The sequence below is a fragment of the Rhinatrema bivittatum genome, chromosome 3 (genome assembly GCF_901001135.1).
Source record: "Rhinatrema bivittatum chromosome 3, aRhiBiv1.1, whole genome shotgun sequence".
In the NCBI taxonomy this organism is placed as follows: Eukaryota; Metazoa; Chordata; class Amphibia; order Gymnophiona; family Rhinatrematidae; genus Rhinatrema; species Rhinatrema bivittatum.
In genome coordinates this window covers 175,928,218-175,954,449 of record NC_042617.1, presented here as the reverse complement: position 1 = coordinate 175,954,449, position 26,232 = coordinate 175,928,218, and the positions used below count along the sequence as shown (strand labels likewise).

The 26,232-nt window shown below is 48.0% G+C and overlaps 1 protein-coding gene across 1 annotated transcript in view; it reads right to left on the bottom strand.

Moving 5' to 3' along the window:
* HNRNPU (heterogeneous nuclear ribonucleoprotein U) overlaps window positions 1-26,232 on the bottom strand; it is a 157,881-nt gene that overhangs the window by 108,498 nt on the left and 23,151 nt on the right. The window contains exons 7-9 of the mRNA XM_029593953.1: window positions 7,954-8,217; window positions 6,968-7,087; window positions 4,148-4,276 (exon numbers count right to left, since the gene is read on the bottom strand). Coding sequence (XP_029449813.1) covers window positions 4,148-4,276; window positions 6,968-7,087; window positions 7,954-8,217 — 513 coding nt within the window. The remainder of the gene's footprint in view (window positions 1-4,147; window positions 4,277-6,967; window positions 7,088-7,953; window positions 8,218-26,232) is intronic.

The following is a 26,232-nucleotide window of genomic DNA, read 5'->3' as shown; positions in this document are numbered from 1 at the left end:
GCTTTGAGTACCCCCCTGGCGGTTGATGTAAGACACTGCGGTGGAGTTGTCGGAGAGTACCCTCACCGCCTTGCCGCGAAGGAGAGGAAGGAACTCCTGAAGAGCCAGGTGCACCGCCAAGGTCTCCAGACGATTGATGTGCCAGCGAGATTGTGCCGGATTCCAGACACCTTGAATGGACTGAGAGGGGCAAACCGCACCCCAACCCGAAAGGCTGGCATCCGTGGTGACTATCGTCCACTGCGGAGCTTCGAGAGGCATCCCCCGAAGGAGATGCGATAGGTAGAGCCACCATTGCAAATCGTCAACTATAAAGGCGGAGAGTGGAAGGACCATCTGGAACTGCTCTGACACCGGCTTCCAGCGTAACAGCAAAGCTTTCTGCAAAGGTCGCATATGAGCGAAAGCCCAAGGGACAAGATCTATGGTGGAGGCCATGGAACCCAGGACCTGCAGGTAATCCCAGGCCGTGGGAGAAGGCAGAGCCACCAGGTTTTGGATCTGATCGATTAACTTGAGAGCTCGTGCGAGGGGTAAAAATACCTTGCCTGCTCGCGTGTCGAAGTGGGCCCCCAAGAACTTTAACTCCTGGGAAGGCTGAAGGTTGCTTTTGTCAAAGTTTATTATCCACCCGAGGGAGGAGAGAAGAGCTAACACTCGATCCACTGCCTGTCAACAGGAAGCCGACTTGGCTCTGATGAGCCAATCGTCTAGATAAGGATGGACCAGGATCCCTTCCCGGCGCAAAGCCGCGGCAACCACTACCATGACCTTCGTGAAAGTACGAGGCGCCGTTGCAAGACCGAAGGGAAGTGCCTGAAACTGGAAGTCACGATTGAGGATATGGAACCGGAGGATACCTCTGGTAGTCGCGGTGGATGGGGATGTGAAAATATGCCTCCGTGAGATCGAGAGGCGAGAAACTCCCCGGGACGGACCACCGCTATAACTGTACGAAGGATTTCCATACGGAAGTGGGGAACCTTCAGGGCACAATTGACCCGCTTGAGGTCCAGTATCGGGCGAAAGGACCCATCCTTTTTGGGAACGATGAAGTAAATAGAATACTGGCCGGCGCCAAGCTCCCTCTCCGGAACCAGGACCACCACCCCCAGATCCAGAAGTCTGGTCAGCGTCTGTTCTACCGCGGCCCTCTTGGACTGCCCGCACGGCGAGAAGAGGAACAGATCCGGAAGGGTGCGGACGATCTCGGGGGCGTAGCAGTCCCTGATAATGTCGAGGACCCACTGGTCCGACGTGATTGTGACCCATTCCTCGAGAAATAAAGAGAGGCGGCCGCCAAGGTAAGGAACAAAGGAATGAGTCAACTGACCTTCATTGGGCGGAGGATTTAGGAGCGGTACGCGCAGGCTGGCCCTCCCGAAAAGGCCGGCGCCCGCGAAAGGACTGCAACCAGGACTGAGCCTGGGAGGAGCCTCTTGAAGAACCACCCCGTCCCCGAGAAGTAAAACGCCGTTGGCCCCGGAAGTGAGAACGCAAGGGCGCGGAGGGGCGCGAAGGCTTGGGGCGATCCTCCGGAAGCTTATGGACCTTGTCTTTCCCTAAGGATTCCATAAGCTTCTCAAGATCCTCCCCAAACAACATCTTACCTTTAAAAGGTAGGGTACCCAGTCGAGCTTTAGAAGACTGATCAGCCGACCAGTTGCGAAGCCATCGCCTTGGATTGAACCCAGACCAGGTCATAAAACGCGTCAGCCGCATACGCTATGACAGCCTCCAAACGCTCCGCCTGTTATGTCTCCGCCGACGGAAGAGCCTGTGCACCAAGGAGCTGTTGAACCCACCGGAGGCCTGCACGCAGCATGAGACTACTGCAGCAAGTAGCCTGGACCCCCAAAGCTAAGGATTAATGGATGCGCTTAAGATATGACTCCAACTTACGGTCCTGCGGATCCTTGAGGGCCGTAGACCCTTCGACCGGGATCGTGGTGTGCTTAGTGACCGCGGAGACATAAGAATCAACCGCGGGGTACCGTAACAGATCCAAGCCTTCCTCAGGAAGGGGATACAGTTTCTCCATGGCGCGTCCCACCCTGAGAGCCCCCTCAGGAGCCTCCCACTCCCGTAAAATCAAATGCTTCAGCATAGGGTGAAAGGGAAACGCCGTGGCTGGGGCACTAAGCCCCACTAGGACCGGATCCATATTCTTGGGCAGGGAGTCCAGTAGATTATCTACCGAGGGACCTTCCAGACCTAATTCCTGTAGGACGAAGGGGATAAGAGGCCCCAGCTCCTCCCTGCGGAACAAACGAAGAAATCTGGAGTCATCTCCCTCCAGCGGAGAGGTATCCATAGGATCTGGGCAGGGACCTGGATCCAGAGAGACCGGAACCGTAGGAGGATCTGGGAGAGGAGCCACCCCGGGGACCACTCGGACCCTAACTGGCCCCTGGCGTTCCGCAGCCGGGCTAGTAGTCAACGGCGAGGAACGGGGTATTTTTGCAGGGGGAGGGTCGAGGAGGGGGGGTTCCTGCTCCTCATGCAAGCTAGTTAAATAAGATTTATGCATGAGGAGAACAAATTCAGCTGAAAAAGGGACCCTGTAAAAACGGGACGGGGGGTCAGTACTCACCTCCTGGGGGTCCACAGGGCTCAAATCGGGGGGTAAATCACAAAAATCTGGCCCCCCAGCCCCAGGCAGCTCCGAAATCGGAGCCGTTGAAAAATCCAAAATGGCCACCGCTGAAGAATTCTGCCGGCTTAAAAACGGCCAAGCCTGGGGGAGTCGATCCCCGGGCTAAATTTGTCCTCTCAGCCGAGGAGGGACCTTCCCCACCCGGCAGGCAAGCAGGGCAAAGACTCTGCCGCGAAAAATGGGAGTAAAAAAGCCCACAGGCAAAACAAACTTCCTGCCGAGGCATAGCCCAAGCTGGTCTGAGAACAAAAGTGAAAAAAATGGTAAAAACTCAGTGACAGTCTCAGCACCAAGGAGAGAGAAGGGAGACCCTGCCGACTCCTGCCTGTCTGACTGCCGGATTAAAGCCTGAGGACCAGAAAAGGGCCAAAAAAGTTAAAAAAAAAAAAAAAAAAGTAAGAAAAATTCTGGTCAACTGCTGCAGAAGTCAGAGGTATTTGAATACCTGCGACTTCGGAACTTTGGTACCTTTTAAACTGATTTTTTTAAATCAGTAGTGACTGAGCGCAGCAGCAGGTCTAAAACCCTCTCGGCAGCCAGAAAAGGGGAGCGAGTCCCACACCTGGAAGGTAACCCGGACTCAGACTATGCAGCGCAAATAGGGCAAATAGCCCCATGAGTCCGGCAAGAGAGAGGAGACTAGTCTCCCAAGAAAAAAGAAAAAGACACTAGGGATCAAAAAACCCCAGAAATATAACTTTTCTGAAGTACTTGCTTGAACCTAAGAAGGAATGGAAAAGGCTGACAAGCCAGAGAGCCGAAGGGGAGCTGTTGCACCTGCTGGAGACAGACGAATACTGAAGGGGTTAGTGTACAGGTTCTCCCCTTAAAGGGACATCCTCACAATTTTGGTCTGTCTCCACCTGCTGGATAGGGGACATAACCCACTGTCTGGACTGATCCTGGTACGTACAGGGAACTAGCTGCTAACCCCCCCCCCAAAAAAAACCCGCTATGACATTTTCCATTCTAAACCCGAAAAAGAGAAATTTAATCTTACTTGATAATTTCCTTTTCTTGAGTCCAGCCAGACCAGTCAAGACACATGGGTCTATACTCTCCACTCTTCCTGTCTTTTCATTTGACTTAGGCTAGGCACCACCTCATTCCACAGGAATCTCTCATAACATCTTGCAGGCAGAAGTACAGGATCCTATATAGGGTGATGTGAGCAAAACTGTTTTGTTTCCATCTGCTCATAGGGGAACATAAATCCATCTATCTGGACTGGTCTGGCTGGATAGAGAGGAAGAGTGTTATTTCTGCTGCTCCCCCATCCTAGATCACGTCTGATCTAATATTCCAGAGTTTAGGCTGGATTCAGGTGTTATTCATTATTCAGATATATTGATTTCTGGGTTGGTTTTTATTTAATTGAGCGAGAAGTTGGTCTGTTAATGTTTATATTCTATTTATGGTTACTATGTAACAGCTATGAGTTGTCTGAATGCTGCTGAAAGTCTGCATATAAATGTTCTTAAATAAATATACCTGATCCAGGATGAAGTTCCGCTTCTTGCGAGCCGCAATCTCAATAAATTTGCCGAGACACTGAGGGGCTCTCTGCAATAATGTGCTCAGTTTTCCAGTTTCGGCCATCTGCTTCTTGAAGCCAGCCACCTGCAGGTACAGGCACATTAGGAGACCAGTCCATGCGAAATAGTGAATATATATTTTGTTAAAGCAAGTACACAAAAATTAGAGAGCTAGTTAAAGGTTGCTTTTGGTAAAGCTAGTTTGCTTACCTGTAAATAGGGTTCTCTGTAGACAATTAGCTGTAACAAGTAGGTAACATCATCCAGTGCTGCCAATATGGACTTTGAGCATGCATAGGGATTCGGTTCCGAAAAAGCTGGGACCTTCCGGAGGGTCGAGGTTCCTGGAACTGCGAGTTCCTGTAGGGTCTAATGTGTTGTGAGCCTCACCCTTGGTTCTTCTGGGAGAGGGACGTAGAGATCTTTTATTCCTATTTTCCAGTAGCCGAGGCACTAGGGATTCGCCCCACTTGCTGGCTAACTTTTCCAATTTGCTTCCAAACAAGAGAGATCCTTTAAAGGGCATCCTTGTGAGATTCGCTTTAGATGTCACGTCAGCAGACCAATTCCGTAGCCATAGTTGTCTTCTGGCTGCCACTATCGAGGCTACGCCTCTGGCTGAGGTACGCACCAGGTCTGAACTTGCATCCGTCAGGAATGCTGCTGCAGGTTCCATAGTCTCACCGGTATACTTTCTGTAAGTATTTGCCTCTCTCTCGAGAGGAGTAAGCAGGAATATGCCACCAGTACGCAGCAGAAGGCAAACCGCAGTATCATTACTGTTGCGTCGAAGGCCTGCTTAAGGATGGATTCCAGTCGTCTATCCTGAGTATCCTTCATTGCAGCCCCTCCCTCAACAGGAATCGTTCTTCGCTTAGAGATGGTTCAGACCATGGCATCCTTGGTCGCTGGTTCTAGAGGGTATAGGGCCTCCAAGGCCCAACCTCCTTTGAAGCTGGCCTCCGGGGCATCCCATTCCAGGTTGTGAGTTCCTGGATGGCTTCCATCATTAGGAAGTAGCATGAGGCTTTACAAAGACACCAGGATGGAGTTCTTCTTTGGTTCCGCCATCGGGTCTGTTCCTGGAATATCCAGAGTCTTCAGAGTCTGGGAAACAAGGGCTGGTAGTTCATCCTTGTGGAAGAAGCGAAGCATGGTTCAGTATGGTTCCAGGCCTGGAGGAATTTCTCCTTCTTCCATGGAGTCGCCATCATCTGAGGTATCTGGATACCTGTCAGGGAAATTCTTGGTTAGGCAAGGCCTGTCCCAAGGCATCTGAGCAGGGCCAGGAGACTCTTGTGCTTCCGGCAGGGGTTGAGCCTGGGGCGCAGCCGGGGCTGATTGCGCCTGAACTAAGGCTTGTAGCCCTTGGAAAAACTAACCAGAAGGTCCCTGGGTCCATGTTAACCCCAGGGGGAGTCTGTGTAGGCCCCTGAGGGGCCCTCTTGTGGAGAGGCTCTCTCAGAGATGGCTAGATCTGGGGAACTATCATCTGTAGTAGTTCCAGACCCATCCCCAGACAGTAAGGGACCAGGCTTTGGTTCCCCCTGGGCTTCCTCGCAATGCTGGCACTGGCAGGACTCCAGTTCAGGCTGTGCGGCTCTTATTTGGCAGACTGTGCACAGAGAATTCTTTTTGGCCTTCTTGGGTGCTGGTGCCATTGATTCAATGTGCGCGTGTAATTGTAAACGCGGCTGTGCTTGTAGATATGCGTGCGACCCAGTTGTGTGCGCGGTTATGCTCGCCACTGTGCGTGTAGCTGTGCGCACATCTGTACTGGACGCGCACAAGTTAGGCGCATCGGCCGCCCGGCCTGCCCCGCGCATACTGCCGGTCGAGCAGGGAAGATGGTGCAGATGCCCCCCACACGTAAGATGGCGCCCCCGAGGGTCTCCACGTGGACCCCTGTACCGGATCGGGGCCTAGCCCAACCAGGGCTGCTCAACCTGATCGGTGCTCCCTTTTTACCTCGCCAGAAAGGAAATTGAATAGGTATGGCAATACGAGCCTCAGAGACCTGAATTTAAAGTTTTCTGCTTACCTGGTCTCGGCACTTACCGATCAACTGCCGGGACGGTCTCCAGCTGCAGGGGGAGAGGGCTTTACCTTCACCACTGCGCTCTGTTGTGCACCCGCTGCCTTTCAGCCACTCTGGGGCTAAGTCCATGCCGGGAACCGGCTACCGGACCATGGCACACCTCTGAGGGATATCGGAAATCACATCAGGAATTCTCAACTGGGGGAGGGACCCTTAGGTTTCACCTCAGGAGAGCAGGGCTTGATCTTCTTTAAAGGTAAATTTTCCTTCTTTCTTCTTTGTTGTAATTCTTAACACTATTCTAGTGTGTGGAATAGTGTCCGCACCTGCTAGGAGACAGATACTGAAGAGCTAAGGTTACTGCAGGGGTATATCTAGAGTGACATCAGCTTTGAAATCTGATTCAGTCTCCCATCTGCTAGCAGAAGACCACTAGACCCATTGGTCCTGAGTCCATCTGGCTACACGCTAGGAAAAGTTTTAAAAAAAATTGTTTTTTAAGCCCTGGGATACAGACCTACCCATGTAGAAGCTCAGATGAAGAAAGAAGGAAGGGCTCAAGAGACAGCGTGCACATATGGGAACTGTGCATGCTCATTCACGTCTTTAATGAGCTTAGAATTTGGTCTGTGTCAGCAATGTCATCCATGCATTATGGTTAATTTGCAACCTTCTTGTCGACAAAGAAACTTTACCAATGCCATTGTGTTCTCAAAGTAGGAAGAGACCATTACTTACCATCATTTTGTCCATGATGGTATTTGTTCCAAGAATATTGTATTTTCCAGGATTCTCTGCTGCATGTTTGGAAACCCATGTAGTTTTTCCGGCTCCAGGCAAACCAACCATCATCACCACCTATTACAATGCATATTTTGAGTAAAGAAGAGAAATTAATCGGACCTCTATACACAAATCTGCCAGCAATCCTGGTTTATTGATGCACCGAAGCTGCAGAGCAATATATATGAGTGCATGTATCAGGGAGGTAGCTCCCTTATTTAATAAGAAAATGCTCAGAGCCCAATGCTCTTACTGTAGAGATATACTCAGACTAAGCTAACAGATCAGAAATATTCCTTAAGCTTATAAACTTCACATTTTTAATATACAGAAGAAAAGCTTATGTAAATGAAATGCTATTCAACAAAAAGGAGTAATTCAGCTCGACAGCCTGCTACCTATAAGCAGAAGGAACGCTAAACACCAGACACTACACTCTACTGGAAATCCCAAAATAATTCACAATATGGTATAAGCTTTGAAATGTCCCTGCAATACACCGAAAGATTCTGAAATGATATCATTACAGATAAGTAACCCTAAAGGTATAGCAGCCAGGTCAGCCAAGAACAGCAAAGTCCAACCATTACCTGTAGTACATTTACAAAACAATTAATGGCATAAAGATTGAAATGGCCTATCCAGTCTTGCCAGCAGGGATTTTAGGATTTTAACTGCTGCAATGTGCCTGCTTTTTGTTTAGGGCTGTTCAAGAAACGACAGTGAACCTGAACATTCAACATTTATTAATCCAGGAAGCAAAACACTGCAGGATTAGACAGAAGAAAATGAAAGCAGAGATACATTCTAACTAAAGTAGTAAAAGCTGCAAAATAAAATATCCATTGAACTTCCAATGCAGGATTAAGCAACTTAGTCAAGTTTAACAAATTATTTATTCAAACACACTGAAGTAAATTCTTTTCCACAGATGTAGTTACCTCACATTCTTTCTTCTGCTCAGGTCCCTTTGGTCCCCTGACCCGATCTTCCAGCGAAACCTTCTGAATGAAGGTGTAGGTTTCTGGTACAGGAAAATACGGTTCTGCCATCTGACCAAAATTGAATTCCACTGCACAATTGTGGCAGAGAACATGTGGGTAGAGGACATTATCAGCCAGGAGCTCCTTGCTGATTTTGAAGGCCACACCCAGATCTTGCCCATTCTTTGCATAGGAAAGTTCAACTTCATTGCCTTCAAAGTTCTTTAAAAATATAAAATAAAAATGTGAATAATTAACACATTTACTAACCTTCCTTTTTTTTTTTTTTTTTTTAAGAATCTGATTCTTGATACGCAAATAATTTTATTGCTCAACTACTTACACAGCAAGAATGTGGAAATTCTATTTTTCTACTATTTTTGCAGACCTGTCAAAATTCTGTTTTATCGAGTACAAAATTCAAATATGTTCAAAAAGGAACAGAATGGACAGGATTCAAATCCACAAATCCAAATTTTTCATTATGATCAGGTAAAACAGAATGGGTCTAACTATATCCACATCTCCCTCCCCAACTACATATAGGCTTGCACTAAGAAACTGAAAATTGTTCAAAATGCAGCAGCTCATCTATTCTATGGGCTGAACTATAATGCTCACATTCTCCAATTTTAAAAGTTTCAGGTACATGTTGATTATCTTAATTTTTGACGTCCTAAAGAAGGCTAGTCCTTCTCATTTATCTGACTTCCTGAAGTCTATGCTCCTGTTACTTTACTTTACTCTACCAATAGACAGTTTCCTGGTGCCAAAACAAGTTTGCCTTTGTACAGATGAGAAGGCTATATCCCAAGCACCAGAATCTGATCAGGGTTAAGAACATAAATTGCCATACTGGGTCAGACCAAGGGTCCATCAAGCCCAGCATCCTTTTTCCAACAGTGGCTAATCCAGGCTACAAGTACCTGGCATGTACCCAAACACTAACTAAATCCCACTGGCTATTTCCTAAGTCAATTTGATTAATAGCAGCTAAAGGACTTCTCCTCCAAGAACCTATACAAAAACTTTTTTTTAACCCACCTACACTAACCACATTCTCTAGCAACAAATTCCAGAGCTTAACTGTGCATTGAGTAAAAAAGAATTATCTCCAACAAGTTCAAATGTGCTGAGGATAGGAAAATCGATCCTTACCTGCTAATTTTCGTTCCTGTAGTACCACAGATCAGTCCAGACAACTGGGTTTTGCCTCACCTCCAGCAGGTGGAGACAGAAGTTGTTGACAGACACTGCCCCTTAAGTAGAGGTGCCACCTGCAGTCCGCCAGTATTGAACTGTATCCAAGCCAGATGAAAATAATACAATCTACACTAACTACATACAATTTCCCCCAAACGAGCAGAGGGAAGAAGAAAACCTTGGAAATTGAAAATTCAGTAAGACTTGTCGCCCATACAACACACCTGCGCGGGACCAAAACATGAAGCCAAACACTAATCGAGCGGACTCTCAAAATTTCCCTAAAGGAAAATTAGTTTCTTACCTGATAATTTTCGTTCCTGTAGTACCAAGGATCAGTCCAGGACACCTGGGTTGTGACTCCGCACCAGTAGATGGAGACAGATTAAAACTTGTGGGCGGAGCCATATATAAGCCCCCTGTGCCAGTCACAGCCCCTCAGTCATACGTAATGTCAAAGTAGAAAATCCAAAAGCCAACATAGCTAACTATAGAAATTCACTAAGAAAACCAAAACACAACTACAACACCCCTACAGGAAAACAGACTCCCCAACCGGGAGAGCGAACAAAACAAGGGGTCAGCGTATTAAAAAACAACAATGAGCGGACTCTCCGTTACTATAGCGCAATACTGCGGGCGGGATCCTGGACTGATCCTTGGTACTACAGGAACGAAAATTATCAGGTAAGAAACTAATTTTCCTTTCCCTGTACGTACCAGGATCAGTCCAGGACACCTGGGATGTACCAGAGCTAAGTTACCGAGGGTGGGAAGCAGAGAGTCCCGCTCGGAGTACCCTCTCTCCAAATCCCCCAGCATCAGCAGCCTGAACATCCAACCGGTAATGTTTAATGAATGTATGCAACGATTTCCAGGTAGCCGCCCTACAAATCTCTTGAGGCGATACCTGAGAAAATTCCGCCCAAGACGCAGCATGAGACCTCGTTGAATGAGCACGAAGACCCACCGGCGGTGATTTACCGCGCAAAATGTACGCGGAACCAATGGCCTCCTTGAGCCAACGGGCAATCGTCGTGCGGGACGCAGCAGAACCTTTCTTTGGACCCGATGTCAACACAAACAGATGATCCGTCAACCGAAAAGAATTTGTGACCTCTAGATAGCGAAGAAGAGACCTCCGCACATCTAGCTTTCTCAAGTCCCTTGATTTCGGGTCAGAAGACTCCCCTACCGCAAAAGAAGGAAGTTCAACTGATTGATTCAAATGAAAAGCCGATACGACCTTAGGCAGAAAAGATGGAACGGTCCGCAAGGAAACCCCCGAATCGGAAATGCGCAAGAAGGGCTCCCTACAGGACAAAGCCTGCAACTCGGAAACTCGACGAGCGGACGCAATCGCTATCAGGAATACAGTCTTCAACGTGAGATCTTTGATCGTAGACCGCTTAAGAGGCTCAAACGGAGCTGAGCATAAGGCCGAGAGCACCCAGTTGAGGTTCCAAGATGGACAAGGGAACCGCAAAGGAGGACGGAGGTGTTTCGCTCCCCTAAGAAAACGGGAAATATCAGGGTGGAGAGCCAGGGAGACTCCCCTGACTTTACCACGCAAACAACCAAGCGCCGACACTTGGACCCGTAGGGAACTGCATGCTAAACCTTTGGCCAGCCCAGCCTGGAGAAAAGCCAAAATATCAGGAATAGTAGCGGAAGTGGGATCCAGACCCCGCTCTACGCACCACTCTTCAAAAACTACCCAGACTCTAACATAGGCCAGAGATGTAGACTGCTTCCTGGATCTCAGCAATGTGGCAACTACCGCATCTGAGTAACCTTTGCGCTTCAAACGATTCCTCTCAAAAGCCATGCCGCGAGACAGAAGTGATCCGCATCCTCTAAACAGACGGGGCCCTGACGAAGGAGCCCCGGAAACCCCTGTAGACGAAGGGGCGGCGCCACCGACAATTGGATCAGATCCGCAAACCACGGACGGCGCGGCCATTCCGGCGCCACCATGATCACGTTGGACGGGTGCAATTCTATGCGCCGCAGGATTTTGCCGATCATGGGCCACGGTGGGAACACATACAGTAGCACCTCCGCTGGCCAGGGAAGAGCTAACGCGTCGACCCCTTCTGCTCCTCTTTCTCGTCGACGACTGAAAAATCTCGGAGCTTTTGAGTTGTGCCACGTGGCCATCAGGTCCATGTGGGGCGTTCCCCAAGTCCTGCAAATGAGAAGAAACGCTTCTTCCGCCAGCTCCCACTCTCCCGGATCCAGGTGGTGCCGGCTGAGGAAGTCCGCCTGGACATTGTCGACTCCTGCTATGTGAGACGCAGCGAGATCGCTGAGATGCCGCTCTGCCCAGGCCATCAAGGAACGCGCTTCCTCCGCTACTTGAGGGCTTTTCGTCCCGCCCTGGCGATTGATGTAAGCCACGGTGGTAGCGTTGTCCGACAATACTCGGATCGCCTTTCCTCGTACGAGGGGTAGAAAAGCTTGCAATGCCAGACGGACCGCCCTGGACTCTAGGCGGTTGATAGACCACCGGGTCTGATCTTCTGACCACAGACCTTGAACCGATTTCCCTTGGCAGACTGCACCCCAACCGGAAAGACTGGCATCTGTGGTCACCACTGTCCAGTTGGGAAGGAGAAGAGATACTCCACAGGAGAGATGTTTGGAGTCCAGCCACCAGCTCAGGCTGGAGCGCGCCTGACTGTCGAGATGCAGTGGAAGATAAAATTCCTCTGAAATCGGTTTCCAGCGGGAAAGCAATGAAAACTGCAGCGGCCGTAGGTGAGCGAATGCCCAAGGGACTAACGCCAGCGTGGAGGCCATAGATCCGAGAACCGTCAGGTAATCGCAGACTCGCGGACGGTGCTGAGACAAAAGCCGTCGCACCTGAGACTGTAATTTGCATATCCGTTCCTGAGAGAGAATCACTCTGCCCCGTTTTGTGTCGAAGACGGCTCCTAGATACTCCAAGGACTGAGTGGGTTCCAGATGACTCTTGTTGTAGTTGACCACCCAGCCCAGGGACTGCAAGAATTGAAGCACCTTGGCTACCGCCTGCCGACACAAGCTCTCTGACTTCGCCCGAATCAGCCAATCGTCGAGGTAAGGGTGAACCAGGAGGCCTTCCCGACGTAAGTGCGCCGCCACCACCACCATCACTTTCGTGAATGTCCGAGGCGCTGTCGCCAGGCCGAACGGAAGAGCCCGGAACTGGAAGTGTCTTCCCAGATTGCAAAACCGTAGGAACCGCTGGAACGCTGGTTGGATGCCCACATGAAGGTATGCTTCTGTGAGATCTAGTGACGCAAGGAATTCTCCTGGCCGCACTGACGCAATCACCGAACGAATGGTCTCCATCTTGAAGTGAGGGACCCGAAGGCATCTGTTGACTCCTTTGAGATCCAGAATGGGTCGGAAAGTGCCGTCTTTCTTGGGAACTATGAAGTAAATGGAATAACGGCCCTTGCCGTACTGATCGGCCGGAACCGGAGAGATGGCCCCCAAGCTTTCTAGTCTTCGAATGGTATCTAGCACCGCCGCTTTCTTCTTGGGATCTTTGCAGGGCGAGACCAGGAATTTGTCCACTGGGATGCGAGCAAAATCTAACTCGTAACCGTGTCTTATCACATTGAGGACCCACTGATCCGACGTAATGCTGGCCCATTCCTCGAGGAACAAGGATAGACGCGCCCCCACGTTTGGGACAACGTGCTGAGGACGCAAGGAGGGATGGGCCGGCCGAACTTCATTGCGAAGGCTTGGACCCCGCACCCGACGGGGCTCCTCCTTGCCTGCCAAAACGTTTGCCTCGAAAGGACTGCTGCCAGTGAGTGTTCCGAGAAGAGGACGGTCTATAAGAGGACCCGGTGGATCTTTGTGGCCTGGACTTTCGGGATCCCCGGAAACGAGCTCTGCTGGAAAAAGAAGAGCGCGCCCGGGCCCTATCCTCTGGCAGCTTAAACGCTCGGTTCTCACCTAGAGAAACCATTAAGTCATCTAACTCCTTTCCGAACAGCAATTTCCCCTTAAAGGGTAACGCCCCGAGGTGAGCCTTGGACGAACCATCCGCCGCCCAGTTGCGTAGCCAAAGAAGACGGCGTGCCGACACCGCTGCTACCATGGACCTAGCTGAAGTGCGTAAAAGATCATGGAGCGCATCAGCCCCATATGCAATAGCCGCTTCCAACCTATCTGCTTGGAAAGCCTCCTCCGGAGAGAGATCCGCATTAGCCTGCAATACTTGGGCCCAGCGCAGACTAGCACGCATAGCAAAGTTCGTGCAAATGGCAGCTCGTACTCCTAGGGCGGAAACCTCAAAAATCTTTTTGAGTTGAACCTCCAACTTTCGGTCCTGAATATCCCGGAGGGCAGTTGCTCCCGTGACCGGGATGGTAGACCTCTTCGTGACAGCGGAGACCGCCGCATCCACCTTCGGGAGTCTGAGGAGTTCCAACGCCTCCTCCGGTAAAGGGTAGAGCTTATCCATGGCTTTGCTGACTTTCAAACCCAGCTCCGGAGTATCCCATTCCTTGAAGAGGATATCCGTGGATGAGAAATGAAAAGGGAAGGCGACCGCCGGCCCTGTGAGGCCGAGCAAAACGGGATCCATGTTCGCCTCCTGGCGGACCACCACTGGGGGAGCCTCAATCCCCAGCTCCTGGAGAATGGCTGGGATGAGAGGTGACAGTTCCTCTCTGCGGAATAGCCGCACCACCTTGGGGTCATCCCCGTCTAAGGCCTGTGCACCTTTCCCTGCACTAGGCTGTGCCGTTGCATCCGGTGCTGCCGTCCCGGCCCCCATCAGGGGCTCTTCGGAGGCCTCCGTATCCGTCCCGGGGGAATCCTCGGAATCCGATTCCTGCGGCAGCCCCCGGGGAAGCCGCTTCCCTCGGGACGAACTCTGGGCGATCTCCGCACCCTTCCTGGCCTTCTTTTTCCGAGGCGGGGACTTGCGGATAGCAGTACGCGAGACATCCCCCCGTATGCGCTTGCTGCGCTTATATCTGAGGTCTTTGCGCAGTAACAGCACAAAGTCCTCAGAAAATTCTCCGGAACCCGCTGAATCGCTACTCGAGTCCCCCGGGGACCGAATCCCCTCCGAGGGGACCTCCCTCGCTTTGTCACGCTGCGGGGAAAGCGCTGGAGGTAGAGACGAAGCCCCCACTGTCTCTCTGGAAATTTCCCGGCCCGTGGCCAAAATGGCTGCCACTCCCGCGCTAAGCGGGAACAGCTCCTGAGGGTGACAGAGGGGCCCCCACCTCGCGGCGGCGACCGAGCTCTCCGAGGTGCTGCTGAGGTGCCCTCATCACCCGGGACACAAGCCGAACAAAGGCTGTCCCGGGAGAGAAGCGCGCGCGCCGAGCCGCAGGCCCTGCACTGCGAACCGCGAGGCATGCCGGCGAACGCGGGAAAACAGAGACGCGAACAGAAAATTCACCTCAGAAGAAAAAAATTCAAAATAATCAGAACGGCGCAATTCGGCGACCTCCCCCCTTCAGGCGACGCCCCCCACCGACAGAAACGGCAACGCCAAGGAACAGAGAGCCGCAAAAAAATAAAAGTAAAACTTTTTTTTTTTTTTTTTTTTTTTTTACAGAAAAAAGCGCTGTCCCAGGTTCTGAAAGCCCTATTTCCTGCAGGGGTGAGTGAACCAGGCTCCCTGGTGTCACCCCTGACGCTGCCACTAGCTCAGCCGGGTCCTCAACCCTGGCAGCGGCCTCGACCGGGGGAGGGTAGTCCCCTCAGGACCTCTCAACTCCCCTGGGAGGCAGGGCAACCGGGAAAGAATTAAAAAGAAACCCAATTTAGCCCAGAACAAATAGACCTAACAAAAAACTAATTCAAAAAACCAAACCTGACAAACACCAGAATCAGGTCAGGAAGGGCTGTGACTGGACCTGCACCATCTACTGGAGACAGAGTAAGACTGAGGGGCTGTGACTGGCACAGGGGGCTTATATATGGCTCCGCCCACAAGTTTTAATCTGTCTCCATCTACTGGTGCGGAGTCACAACCCAGGTGTCCTGGACTGATCCTGGTACGTACAGGGAACCAAACTCAGGCGGGAGTCTGAACTGATCCATGGTTGTACAGGAACAAAAATTAGCAGGTAAGGATCAATTTTCCTTTCCCTGTATGTGCCCGGATCAGTCCAGACACCTGGGATGTACCAAAGCTTCCCTACACTGGGTGAGTCCCGTTCGAAGTATACACTTGCCAAAACCCCCCGTTTCTGGGCCCTGGACATCCAGACAATAGTGTCTGGCAAACATGTGCAAAGACTTCCAGGCAGCCACCCTTCAGATCTCTTACGGTGAAACCTGCTAACACTCAGCAGAAGAGGCTGCCTGCGATCGAGTAGAATGAGCACGAAGCCCAACCAGCAGCAGTTGACCTTTGGAAATGTACGTAGAACTGGTAGCCTCCTTCAACCACTGAGCAATAGTGGCCCTAGACGCTTTATGTCTTCTCCACAGCACAAAAAGATGATCAGACAGTCAGAAACTGTTGGCAATCTCCAAGTAACGTAAGAGAGCACATCCCATGTCCAATTTTCGCAACTCTCTGGACTGATGAGTAGAGGAATCTAAACCCTGGAAAGAAGGGAGCTCCACAGACTGATTCACATGAAAGGGGGCTACTACCTTAGGTAGAAAGGAGGGAACCATTCGTAAGGACACTCCTGTGTCAGTAATCCTCAAGAAAGGTTCCCTACAGGATAAGACCTGAAGCTCTGACACCTGCCGAGCGGAGGCTATCGCCACTAGAAAAATCACTTTCAAAGTGAAATCCTTCAACGTTGCACGCCTTAAAGGCTGAAAAGGTGATGCACACATAGCCTTCAAGACCAGGTTGAGGCTTCAGGAAGAACAAGGATTCTGGACGGGAGGATGTAAATGCTTCGCTCCCTGAAGAAAGCGCACAACGTCCGGATGCACAACCAAATGAACCCCATGCACTCTACCACAAAGGCAACCCAGAGCCACTACCTGAACTCTCAGGGAATTAAAAGGACAAACATTTAACCAGTCCATCCTGTAAAAAGGCCAAGACATCACTCACTGTGGCATGAGTGGGATATAACCTGTGATCCACATACCAAGACTAACACACCCCACACCCTGACATATGCTAGGGAAGTAGACGTTTTCCTGGACTGCAAGAGAGTAGCAATCAGCATCCAAATAACTCTTAATCCTTAGCTGCCCCCTCTCAAAAGCCAGGCCACTAGACAAAAGCGATCTGCCCCTTGACAGAGATTTGGCTGGAGCTGAAACTGCAAGGGACCGTGCACTGCTAGGTTGACCAGGTCCGCAAACCATGGGCACCTCAGCCATTCCGGCGCCATGAGAATTACGCCCCGCCCCCCAGTGGGCCTCCACACAGCGCAGTACCTTGCCGATGAGTGGCCATGGGGGGAATAGATACAGCAGGACAGCTGATGGCCAAGGGAGGTCCAGAGTGTCCACCCCATCTGCTCCCATCTCCCAACGCCAAGTGAAAAACCTCAGGGCCTTGGCGTTGTGAAAAGTCACCATCAAGTCCATGCAGGGCTGGTTCCACCTGCTACATATGTCGAAAGGCTTGCTCCGAAAGCTCCCACTCCCCAGGATCCAACTGGTGACTACTCGAAGTCTGCTTGAACATTGTCAGAGCCCACAATATGAGAAGCTGCTATCAGCTACAGATGCAGTTCCGCCCAGCTGAACAATTCCCGGGCTTCCAGAGCTACTGCTCGGCTCTTGGTACCTCCCTGGTGATTGCTATAAGCCACGGTTGTCGTGTTGTCAGACAGGATCCTCACTTACCTTCCCCCTCACCAGGGGGAGGAGAGCCAGTTGCATGCCCCTGGTCTCCAACTGGTTGATGGACCAAGAGGACTCCGTAACTGACCAAAGGCCCTGGACTGAACTGCTCTGACAAACTGCCCCCCCAACTGGAGAGACTGGCATCCGTGGTTACCACTATCCAAGAGGGGACTTCCAGGTCTACCCCGCGGCAAAGCTTGTCTAGGGTACGCCACCAGGAGAGACTGTGCAGATTCTATGAGCAGAAGCTAAAACTGCTTGGAGATCGGATCCCAGCGGGATAGCAAGGTGGATTGAAGAGGCCTCATATGTGCAAAGGCCCATGGGCCCAACTCCAAGGTGGAAGCCATGGAATCCACAACTTGCAGGTAATCCCAGGGCGTGGGCATGCATATGGCCAGCAGCGAACAAACCTGAGCTTGCAATTGGTGGATCCATTCCTTCGTTAGAACACCTTGCCCAATCTCGTGTCGTTTGCACCTCCACCATCTGCTGGAGACAGAGAAATACTGGCGGACTGCAGGTGGCACCTCAACTTAAGAGGAAGTCAGTCAAAAACTTCAGGCTCCATTTGCTGGAAGGGAGGCAAAACCCAGCTGTCTGGACTGATCCGGGTCCATACAGGGAAATCCAGTTTCAAATATGCTCAGGATATCCACAATGAAAATACACAAGACACTTGCAAACAATGGAGGCAGTACATTCAAATACACTTCATGAATGTTAATTAGGAATATCCTGAAAATTGATCAGCTTAGGGTACGCGAGGACTAGCACTGCCTACCCCTGGTACAGACTAAGCAACTTGCCACAAACAAGCCATAGTATGGACTATTTGATGTGCTTCCCAATACCTGAGTATTTAAAATTTTGCATTTTTATATGGGTTATTTGCAAGTTTTTCCTATCTGGGAGTTTTTGAACCTGTGTGTTTTTTTGTGTTTTTTTAAATCTTATGTGGTTTTTGTATCTGGGGATGCTATACAGGTTTTGAAAATTATACTATTCTATTTGATGAGGAAGAGAAATTTTATGTTACTATCTGATGTTATTTTAAGCTGTTTAGAAATGTTGGTATTTTTATATTTTATTTAATCCTGTATTTGATGATCACATTTAGTTTTTAATTTAGACTGCTGTTATATTATGTTGTTGACCAGTGTGGGCTTTTTAGAAAGAGCAACATAAAGGTAGATTGGTATTCTTTTTTGCCACTACTACCTGAATTTTAATGGGCTTGGCATGCTCCCCACTGATGGCAATTTAATGCAAGGAGAAATTAGTCCTTTCACACCAGTCCAGATGCATTGTATGTACCCAAGCTATCTTTCTACTAGGTGATTCAATCAAGAACACAAGACTTCCAAACCAAAGGAAGCCTCTTCCCTGGCTTATAGGTTGAGCTAAGTGCTCTGAATAAGCATGCAAGGAAGACTAGGTTGTCACTCTGCAAATTTCCAATTGTGACACCAGGTGAAGTTCTGCCTGCAATGCTGCCTGTATCTTGGTAGAATACACCCTTAATTTCTTAGGAAGTGGCAATCCCTTGGATATGTTTTCCTGTCTTATCACTTCCTCATTCCGAGATATCAACTCCTTTGAAGCTGTTCTGACACTTCTAGAAACACTAACACAAAAACGTAACGCTGAGGTTATGAAGCTATTAGTGACACTACAGCAGAACTATCCTAAACTTCTAAAATGACCAAACTGAACATACACCTCCCTTCCTTGGGTGGAGAAGAGTATCATCTGGTTAAGATGAAAACATGCAAAAGACATCTTAAGGAGGACGAAGGAACTATGAGAATTTACCTCACTTCATCTCAAGAATCCAAAAAAATGAATCTCTAGGCAATAGAGCCCACAGCTCTGAAATTCATCTGGTGGAAAATATTGCTACCAGAAAACACCACCTTAAGTGAAGCTTTACTTAAGAGGCTCAAAAGGATGACCAGCCAGATCCAACACCACCAAATTCTGACTCCAGGGAGGAACAGATTCTCTTACTGAAGGCTGAATATGCTTATCTACCTGAAGGAAACAAGACATTTGGATGAGAATATAAAGGTCTGCTCCTCAACTGGCCTCCATATCAACCAACAGTTTCCACCTGCACCTTAAGGAGTTAAGGGACAACCCTTGTCCAACCCACCCAGGAATTCAAAGGTAACTGGCACTGAAGTTCCTTCTAGCCGAGATCTTCCTAATTAAGCACCAATCGTCAAAACTTCTAGACTCTCACATATGCCCAGGATAAAAAACAATTTTTGGACCAAAGTGTATTTACAATCTTCTGAGAATACCCTCTCTTTGACAGATAAGCCTTTCAAGAACAAAGTTGAAAGATAAAACCAGAGATGGATCCCGGTTATAAAAAAAAATAAAAAGAGGGGGGGGGGGGGGGGGGAAGACGGGACGGACTGAAGTCAGATGACAGACAACACTGAGCCTGACTTTTACGCAGTCATTACAGAAAAAGCAGAGGAATGCTTCCAAGTCCAAAAGCAAAGTACATACAAGCAGTATTGTACTAATCAAGAAGGCTGCTCACCCTGTAAAAAATGTTGCTAGCAGGAATTTTGTTATGGTTTGATGGTAAATATTACTACCCTTAACATAAGGCTTGGTTGGGGTAACCAGTACGGAACAGCAGTTACTACCCTTAACAGAAACAGTGTGTGTGTGTGTGTGGGGGGGGGGGGGGGGGGGGGCACCTTAAGAAACTTGCTGGGCAGATTTCATGGACCATTTGGTCTTTTTCTGCTAGCATTGCTCTGTTACTATGTAACCACCAGCCTCCCAACATATGCCCCTGTCTTGAGGCAACAATAGCAGATCCAGTCAAGCTTCCTCACTAGATCCAATACTAAGGATGTCTTGGCCAATTGCGAGCTACCAATATCACTAGCCTCTGATGCCTGAAAATCTTCTGCAAGACTCTACCCATCACAGACTAAAGAGAACCCTAAAACAGCCAGCCTTGAATCAGGGCGTCCATAATCAGATGAACCTCTTAGCCTTCTTCAGCTGAAAAGTCTTCACACCTATGCGTTTGTGCTGACCGCTAACGCGTCCATCACTGATTCTCCCATTTGGGCACAATCTCGGAGAATGCCTCCTGGGACAGACTATCCTCAGAGGTCCAGCCTGTTGCTACCTAGAAAGTATGCTTGTGCATGCTCTACTACTGCTATAAAAAGAGCAGTGGAGAGCCCTTTCAGATGCTTTTTTGCTCAGACTAACTGCTGATCTCACTCTTCTGTCACATGCCAACAACTTATCCCACCTTGGGGAAATCACATACTATAGCAATAGCATTGGCTAGCAAGATCCTGATCCTGACGAATGGAAGCAAACTAAAGAAGGGTACCTTCCCTATCGCTCTGGCTTCCAACCAATTGATGGACCACTTAGCTTCTTCCAGATTCCAAGTGCCTTGAGCTACTATACAGTAAGCGTCCCAGCCCCACAGACTGACATGCAAGATTACCTTTATCCAAATGCAAGATTCAAGATCCACTTCCAGAATCTCACTAGCTACCAAAGCAAAACTGTCTGGTTTACACCCTTCTATAAGGGTTTCAATTGTGCCCTTGCTCAAGGAACTACCGTATTTTTCACTCCGTAAGGCGCACTTTTTCCCCCCCAAAAGTGGAGGGAAAATGTCTGTGCGTCTTATGGAGCGAATATAAAAAAAAAAGCCAACACAAAACCCCATCCCAACCCTTTAAAGTTAATTAACTACAACCCCCCACCCTCCTGACCCCCCCCCAAGACTAGCGAAAAGTCCCTGGTGGTCCAACGGGGGTGTGGGAGTGATCTCCTGCACTCGGGCTGACGGCTGCTAGTATTCAAAATGGCACCGCTAGCCTTTGACCTTACGATGTCACAGGGGCTACCGGTGGCATTGGTCGGCCCCTGTGACATAGTAAGGGCAAAGGGCCGTCGGCGCCATTTTGATTACTGGTGCGAAAAATAAGGTAAATCCAAGAGTTACCTTGGATACCAATATCTGAAGTTAAATCCACATTATGGATTTCAGAATCCTCAAAAGCATGCACTTTGTTCCTTAACTTCCAGATTTGTATTTCTGTCAACCAGACCCAGCCTTTCCTGGTGTCAAACCAAATCCCCAGGTACTCCAGGGATCAAAAGGGAAACATGCTTGTCTAATTTGGAAACCCAGCTCAAATCCCACAGAAATGACATCACTGACGCCAATTCGCTTTCCTGGGCCAACTTAAGTTAGATCCCCCAATCGTCCAAACAGATGCACCAGAATACCTTCTTTGTCCAGGGACACCAGGAAAAAGATCTTGGAGCCATGGCCAACCCAAAAGGGAGAGCCTGACACTAGAGGTGCCCCACCCACCCATCACTGCAAGGCGAAGATATCTTTTATACACTTCCTGTATCAGGATATATCAAATCCAACATGAAGAATTCTCCTAGACCTGCTCTAACTGACTTCAGAGTCTCCATCTTGAAGTGGAACACCTTCAGAGCCTTGCTGAGTTACTTCAGGTCCAAAATAGGGAGGTACCCCCTTTTTTGGTACACAGAGTAAATTGAGTACAGAACCTGACCCCATTGAGAGTAGAGGATCAAAACTACTGCCCCTAATATATAGGAGCCACAAAAAACATCCATATAGCCTCTACTTTGACAAGGGGAAAACCATAAACTGTCTGAAAAATAAAACAAACAATGAGAAAACTCCAGATAAATCTTTGAAAAGTAGAAAGAAATACATTGGGAGGCACAATGAAACTTACTGTGCTCCTAAATTGTTTATATCACAGGAAATAAACAGATACCCTGATAAAATTTTTTCTCTAAATAAAATAGCAATCCTCTTCTGCAATCTCATGTATGAAGTACTTTTTTGCTGACTAGAGGAGATGTTTTGGAAGAAAGATGGTAATTTAATTGACTGGTTCAAATGGATCAAGATCCTTAAAAAAAAAAATAAAAAAATTAAAGTATCTTAGGCGTGTTCTCAACATTACTTTATTCAGAAAATTTGGGGCATATGGAGGATATACCAAAGCCTGAACTTTTTCTTTGTGCTGTTACAGCGTTAAGAACACAAGTTTCCACGTTAATCATTTTAACTTTGTAGAAGCTAATGGCTCAAAAGTTTGGTTTTATCAACTGAGAAAACTATGTTAAAGTCCCATTTAGAAGGGGCATTCTAACTGAAGGTTTTAGATAAAGTCTCCCTTAAAAATTTTGAAACTATGTGGTGATATATTGGTAGGCAGCAAATGCACTCAAATGAATTCTGACTGAATTGGAAACGTATAATAGATACTGAAGTAAAGTTGACTCTACATGTAAAATACCAAAAAGCACCTAAGTTCTCATTGTATAAGGTGGTAAGCCTCTATACAATGCAATCCGTAGACACCTACAGCTATTTTGTTACTAAAAATGCAAAAAAAAAAAAAAAAAAAAAAAAAAAAAAATTATATATGGATGGGGGTGTATGAGTAAAGGCATCCACATTTAGAGACCCCACCAGTTGAAAATGTATGAGCATCTGGTGACAGGTCTTTTTGCTGCCAGTAAAATATCTTTCATTTGTTGGAAATGTTTATAGCCTTTACTATTCTGCTTTCAATATCCATGCTGTGAGGGCTAGAGACAGAGAAGATGCCCAACGCATTGCATAGGAGAGACAGGAAAAATAGGGAGGTGGATTGGTGGAGCCACTGTCTTTTTAGCCACAGAAACCAGACAAAGCTGAAAAGGGGGCTACATGAATCATTTTTCCTTTCATAACTTCAGAAGAATTTTGTGGGATAAGAAGAATCAGTGGAAATGTGTACATGAATGCTCTGTTCCATTTGAGGAATGCATCCAATGCTATTGCACATCTTACTGGTCTCTTGCAACAGTAAAAGCATAGCTTGTGTATCCAAAGGGATGTGAAAGGTCTCTCTTAGGAGTTCCTCACAGTTGAAATAGAGACTGTGTGAAACTGAAGAAATCTGAGAACGTCTGACACACTACCTCTGCCTGGAAGCTAGGCTGCTGAGAGCGTGATATTCCTTCGGATTTCCCAAATCCAAACTTTGAGGGCTTCTTTGCATAATCTTACTGAACCTGTACTTCCTTGTTTATGTAAAACTGCCACCTGATTGTCTGTTTGAATCTGTGCTATGGATTGATTTAGTCATGATTCAAACACCAGCAAAACATTAGAAATGGCTCTGAGCCCCAGAAGACTGATGTACAGTCCAGTTTCATGTAGACCAGGTCTCTTGAAATGAGTTCCCAACCCATGTGGAGAGATTTGTAGAGACATACTCTAATATAATGACTGACCATGAAGAAAATGGGAAGCTTTGTCTACCCATTTGAACAATTTGGATAGCGACTGAGGTTTGCATCTTGCATGACAGCAGATGGAGGTGTTTATTCCATTGGGGGGTTTTTTTTTGTTTTGTTTTGGTTTTTTTTAAATAGATACCATTGAATGTTTCAAATGCATCCTTGCTAACAGTATAACTTAGGTCACAACATTCGCATAATCAATTTTGCTATTACTGCTGGACAACTTGAGTTTTACAAACCACCTAGATCACCTTTGTTGAAGGAAAGTTTTTTCTAAGCTACTATTCAAATTGCATCTATTAACTCCAGAGAATGAGTCAGTTCTATTTGGGATTTTTCTATACTGACTAAAAACCTTGCCGCTGGAGTTTTGATCACAAAACATATGCTGCTTTTGGATTAAGAATAAGATGTGCTCAAATACTAGCCAATCATCTAAATAAGGAAAAGCAAAATTGCTTACCTTGTAATAGGTGTTATCATCCCAGGACAGCAGGGTGTAGTCCTCACATATGGGCAACGTCACTGGACGGAGCCCCATCACGGAAAACTGTCAAAGTTTCTAGAAACTTTTGACTGGCACGCTAAGCATGCCCAGCATGCCATAATCCCTCGAGCCACAGGGGTCTCCCCTTCAGTCTCGTGTATAGCAATAAGCGTTAGCAAAAATAAAATAAAACGTATCGGACCCAACTCCGCGGGGTGGCGGGTGGGTTTCGCGAGGACTACATCCTGCTGTCCTAGGATAACACCTATTTCAAGGTAAGCAATTTTGCTTTATTCCAGGACTAGCAGGATGCTAGTCCTCACATATGGGTGATTAGCAAGCTACAGGCTGAGTCCTTTTGTAGTAGACCAACAGCAACAACTTGTGCAACGGGCACAACTGGAGTACTGTTGGAAAAATTGAGGCAGCCTAAAATCACAGCAGTTGGATGTAGAAGGAGTTGGGATTATGCTGGAAATAAGTTCTTTAAGACAGATTGTCCGTAGGCTGAATCTTGTCATCCTTCTTTGTCCAAACAGTAATGAGCTGCAAAGGTGTGAAGAGAACTCCATGTTGCAGCTTTACATATGTCAGCTATCGGCACTGAACGATAATGTGCTACCGAGGTTGACATTGCTCTTACTAAGTGTGCTTTTACTCGCCCTTGGAGAGGAAGGCCTGCTTTTTCATAGCAGAACTCTATCCAATCTGCAAGCCAGTTGGAGAGAGCGCATTTGCTTGCCCACTGCTTTACCCGGTTTGTCTGAATCAAAAGAAACAAAGTTAAGTGGATTTCCTATGGACTGCAGTGCGATCTAGGTAATATGCAAGTGCATGCTTACAGCCCAAGGTGTGCAAAACCCTCTCACCTTGGTGAGCGTGAGGTCTTGGGAAGAATTTTGGCAAGACCATGGATTGATTCAAATGGAATTCCGTAACTACTTTGGGAAGGAATTTTGCGTGTGTACGGAGAACCACTCGATCATGTAGGAATTTTGTATAGGGTGAGTATGTGACAAGTGTTTGTAACTCACTAACCCTTCTAGCAGATGTAATGGCTATTAGGAATATAGACTTCCATGTAAGAAATTTAATATTGCAGGAAATCATATGTTCAAAGGGAGAACACATGAGCCTTGTTAGTACCACATTAAGGTCCCATTCTGTGACTGGTGGCCGTATAGGGGGTTTTAGATGAATTAAACCTCTCATAAACCTACTAACAAGGGGTTGCACTGACATAGGTGCATCCCCTATTGTATGATGGTAAGCTGAGATAGCACTTAGGTGTACCCTTACTGACGCAGTCTGGAGACCAGAGTCTGAAAGGTGCCAGAGATAGTCCCAACAAAGATGTTACGGGGCAGGGAAAAGGGTCAATACTTTTCTGCGCGCACCATGTGGTGAATCTTTTCCACTTCGAACTATAGTTTTTTCGTGTGGAAGGCTTACGTGAAGCTACAAGCATTTGAAAGACAGTTGAAAGATTGCATGGTTGTAGGATCAAGCTTTCAACATCTAGGCTGTTAGAGATCGGGATTGAAGGTTGGGATGGTGCAACCTGCCCTGATCCTGAGTTATGAGAGTGGGAGATGTACCCAGGCAAATCGGGTTTCCTGATCGAGAGATCAAGAAGCATGGGGAACCACATTTGTCGAGGCCAATACGGGGCTATGAGTATCATGTTGTAGCTTCACTAGAGTCTTGGTTATTAGCGGTATCGGGGGATACGCGTATAGAAGACCTGAATTCCAGGGGCGAGCAAAGGTGTCCCTGGCTAACTGGTTTGTTTGTTTGTGCAGAGAGCAGAATCTGTCCACTTTGTGATTCAGCTCGGATGCAAAGAGGTCCATGGTTGGTTGACCCCAACGTTGAAATATCCTGATCGCTAAAGGATCCAGGGACCACTCGTGAGGTTGGAATTGACGACTGAGATGGTCTGCTACTACGTTGTGAATTCCTGCCAGATAAGTGGCCCGGAGAAACATGGAATGTGTCAGGGCCCAGTCCCAAATCTGTGCAGCTTCTTGACAAAGGAGATACGAGCCCGTACCTCCCTGTTTGTTCAGGTACCACATGGCAACTGTGTTGCCGTTTGTATCAGAACAGTTTTGTGTGAAAGGCAGTCCTTGAATGCATGTAGAGCATAATGTATAGCTCGAAGCTCCAGGAAACTGATTTGAAATGTTGCTTCGAGTTTTGTCCAAGTACCTTGAGTTTGGAGATTATCTGTGTGAGCTCCCCAACCTAAGGTGGATGCATCTGTAGTTAAAGTCACTTGTGGAACTGGTTGGTGGAAGGGTAGGCCTTTGCACAAGTTGTTCTTGGTCGCCCACCAGAGGAGAGATGAATGTAGTTGGTGGGTTATTTGAACTGGGGACGACAGTGCTGGTACGTACAGGGAACCACTGTGATCC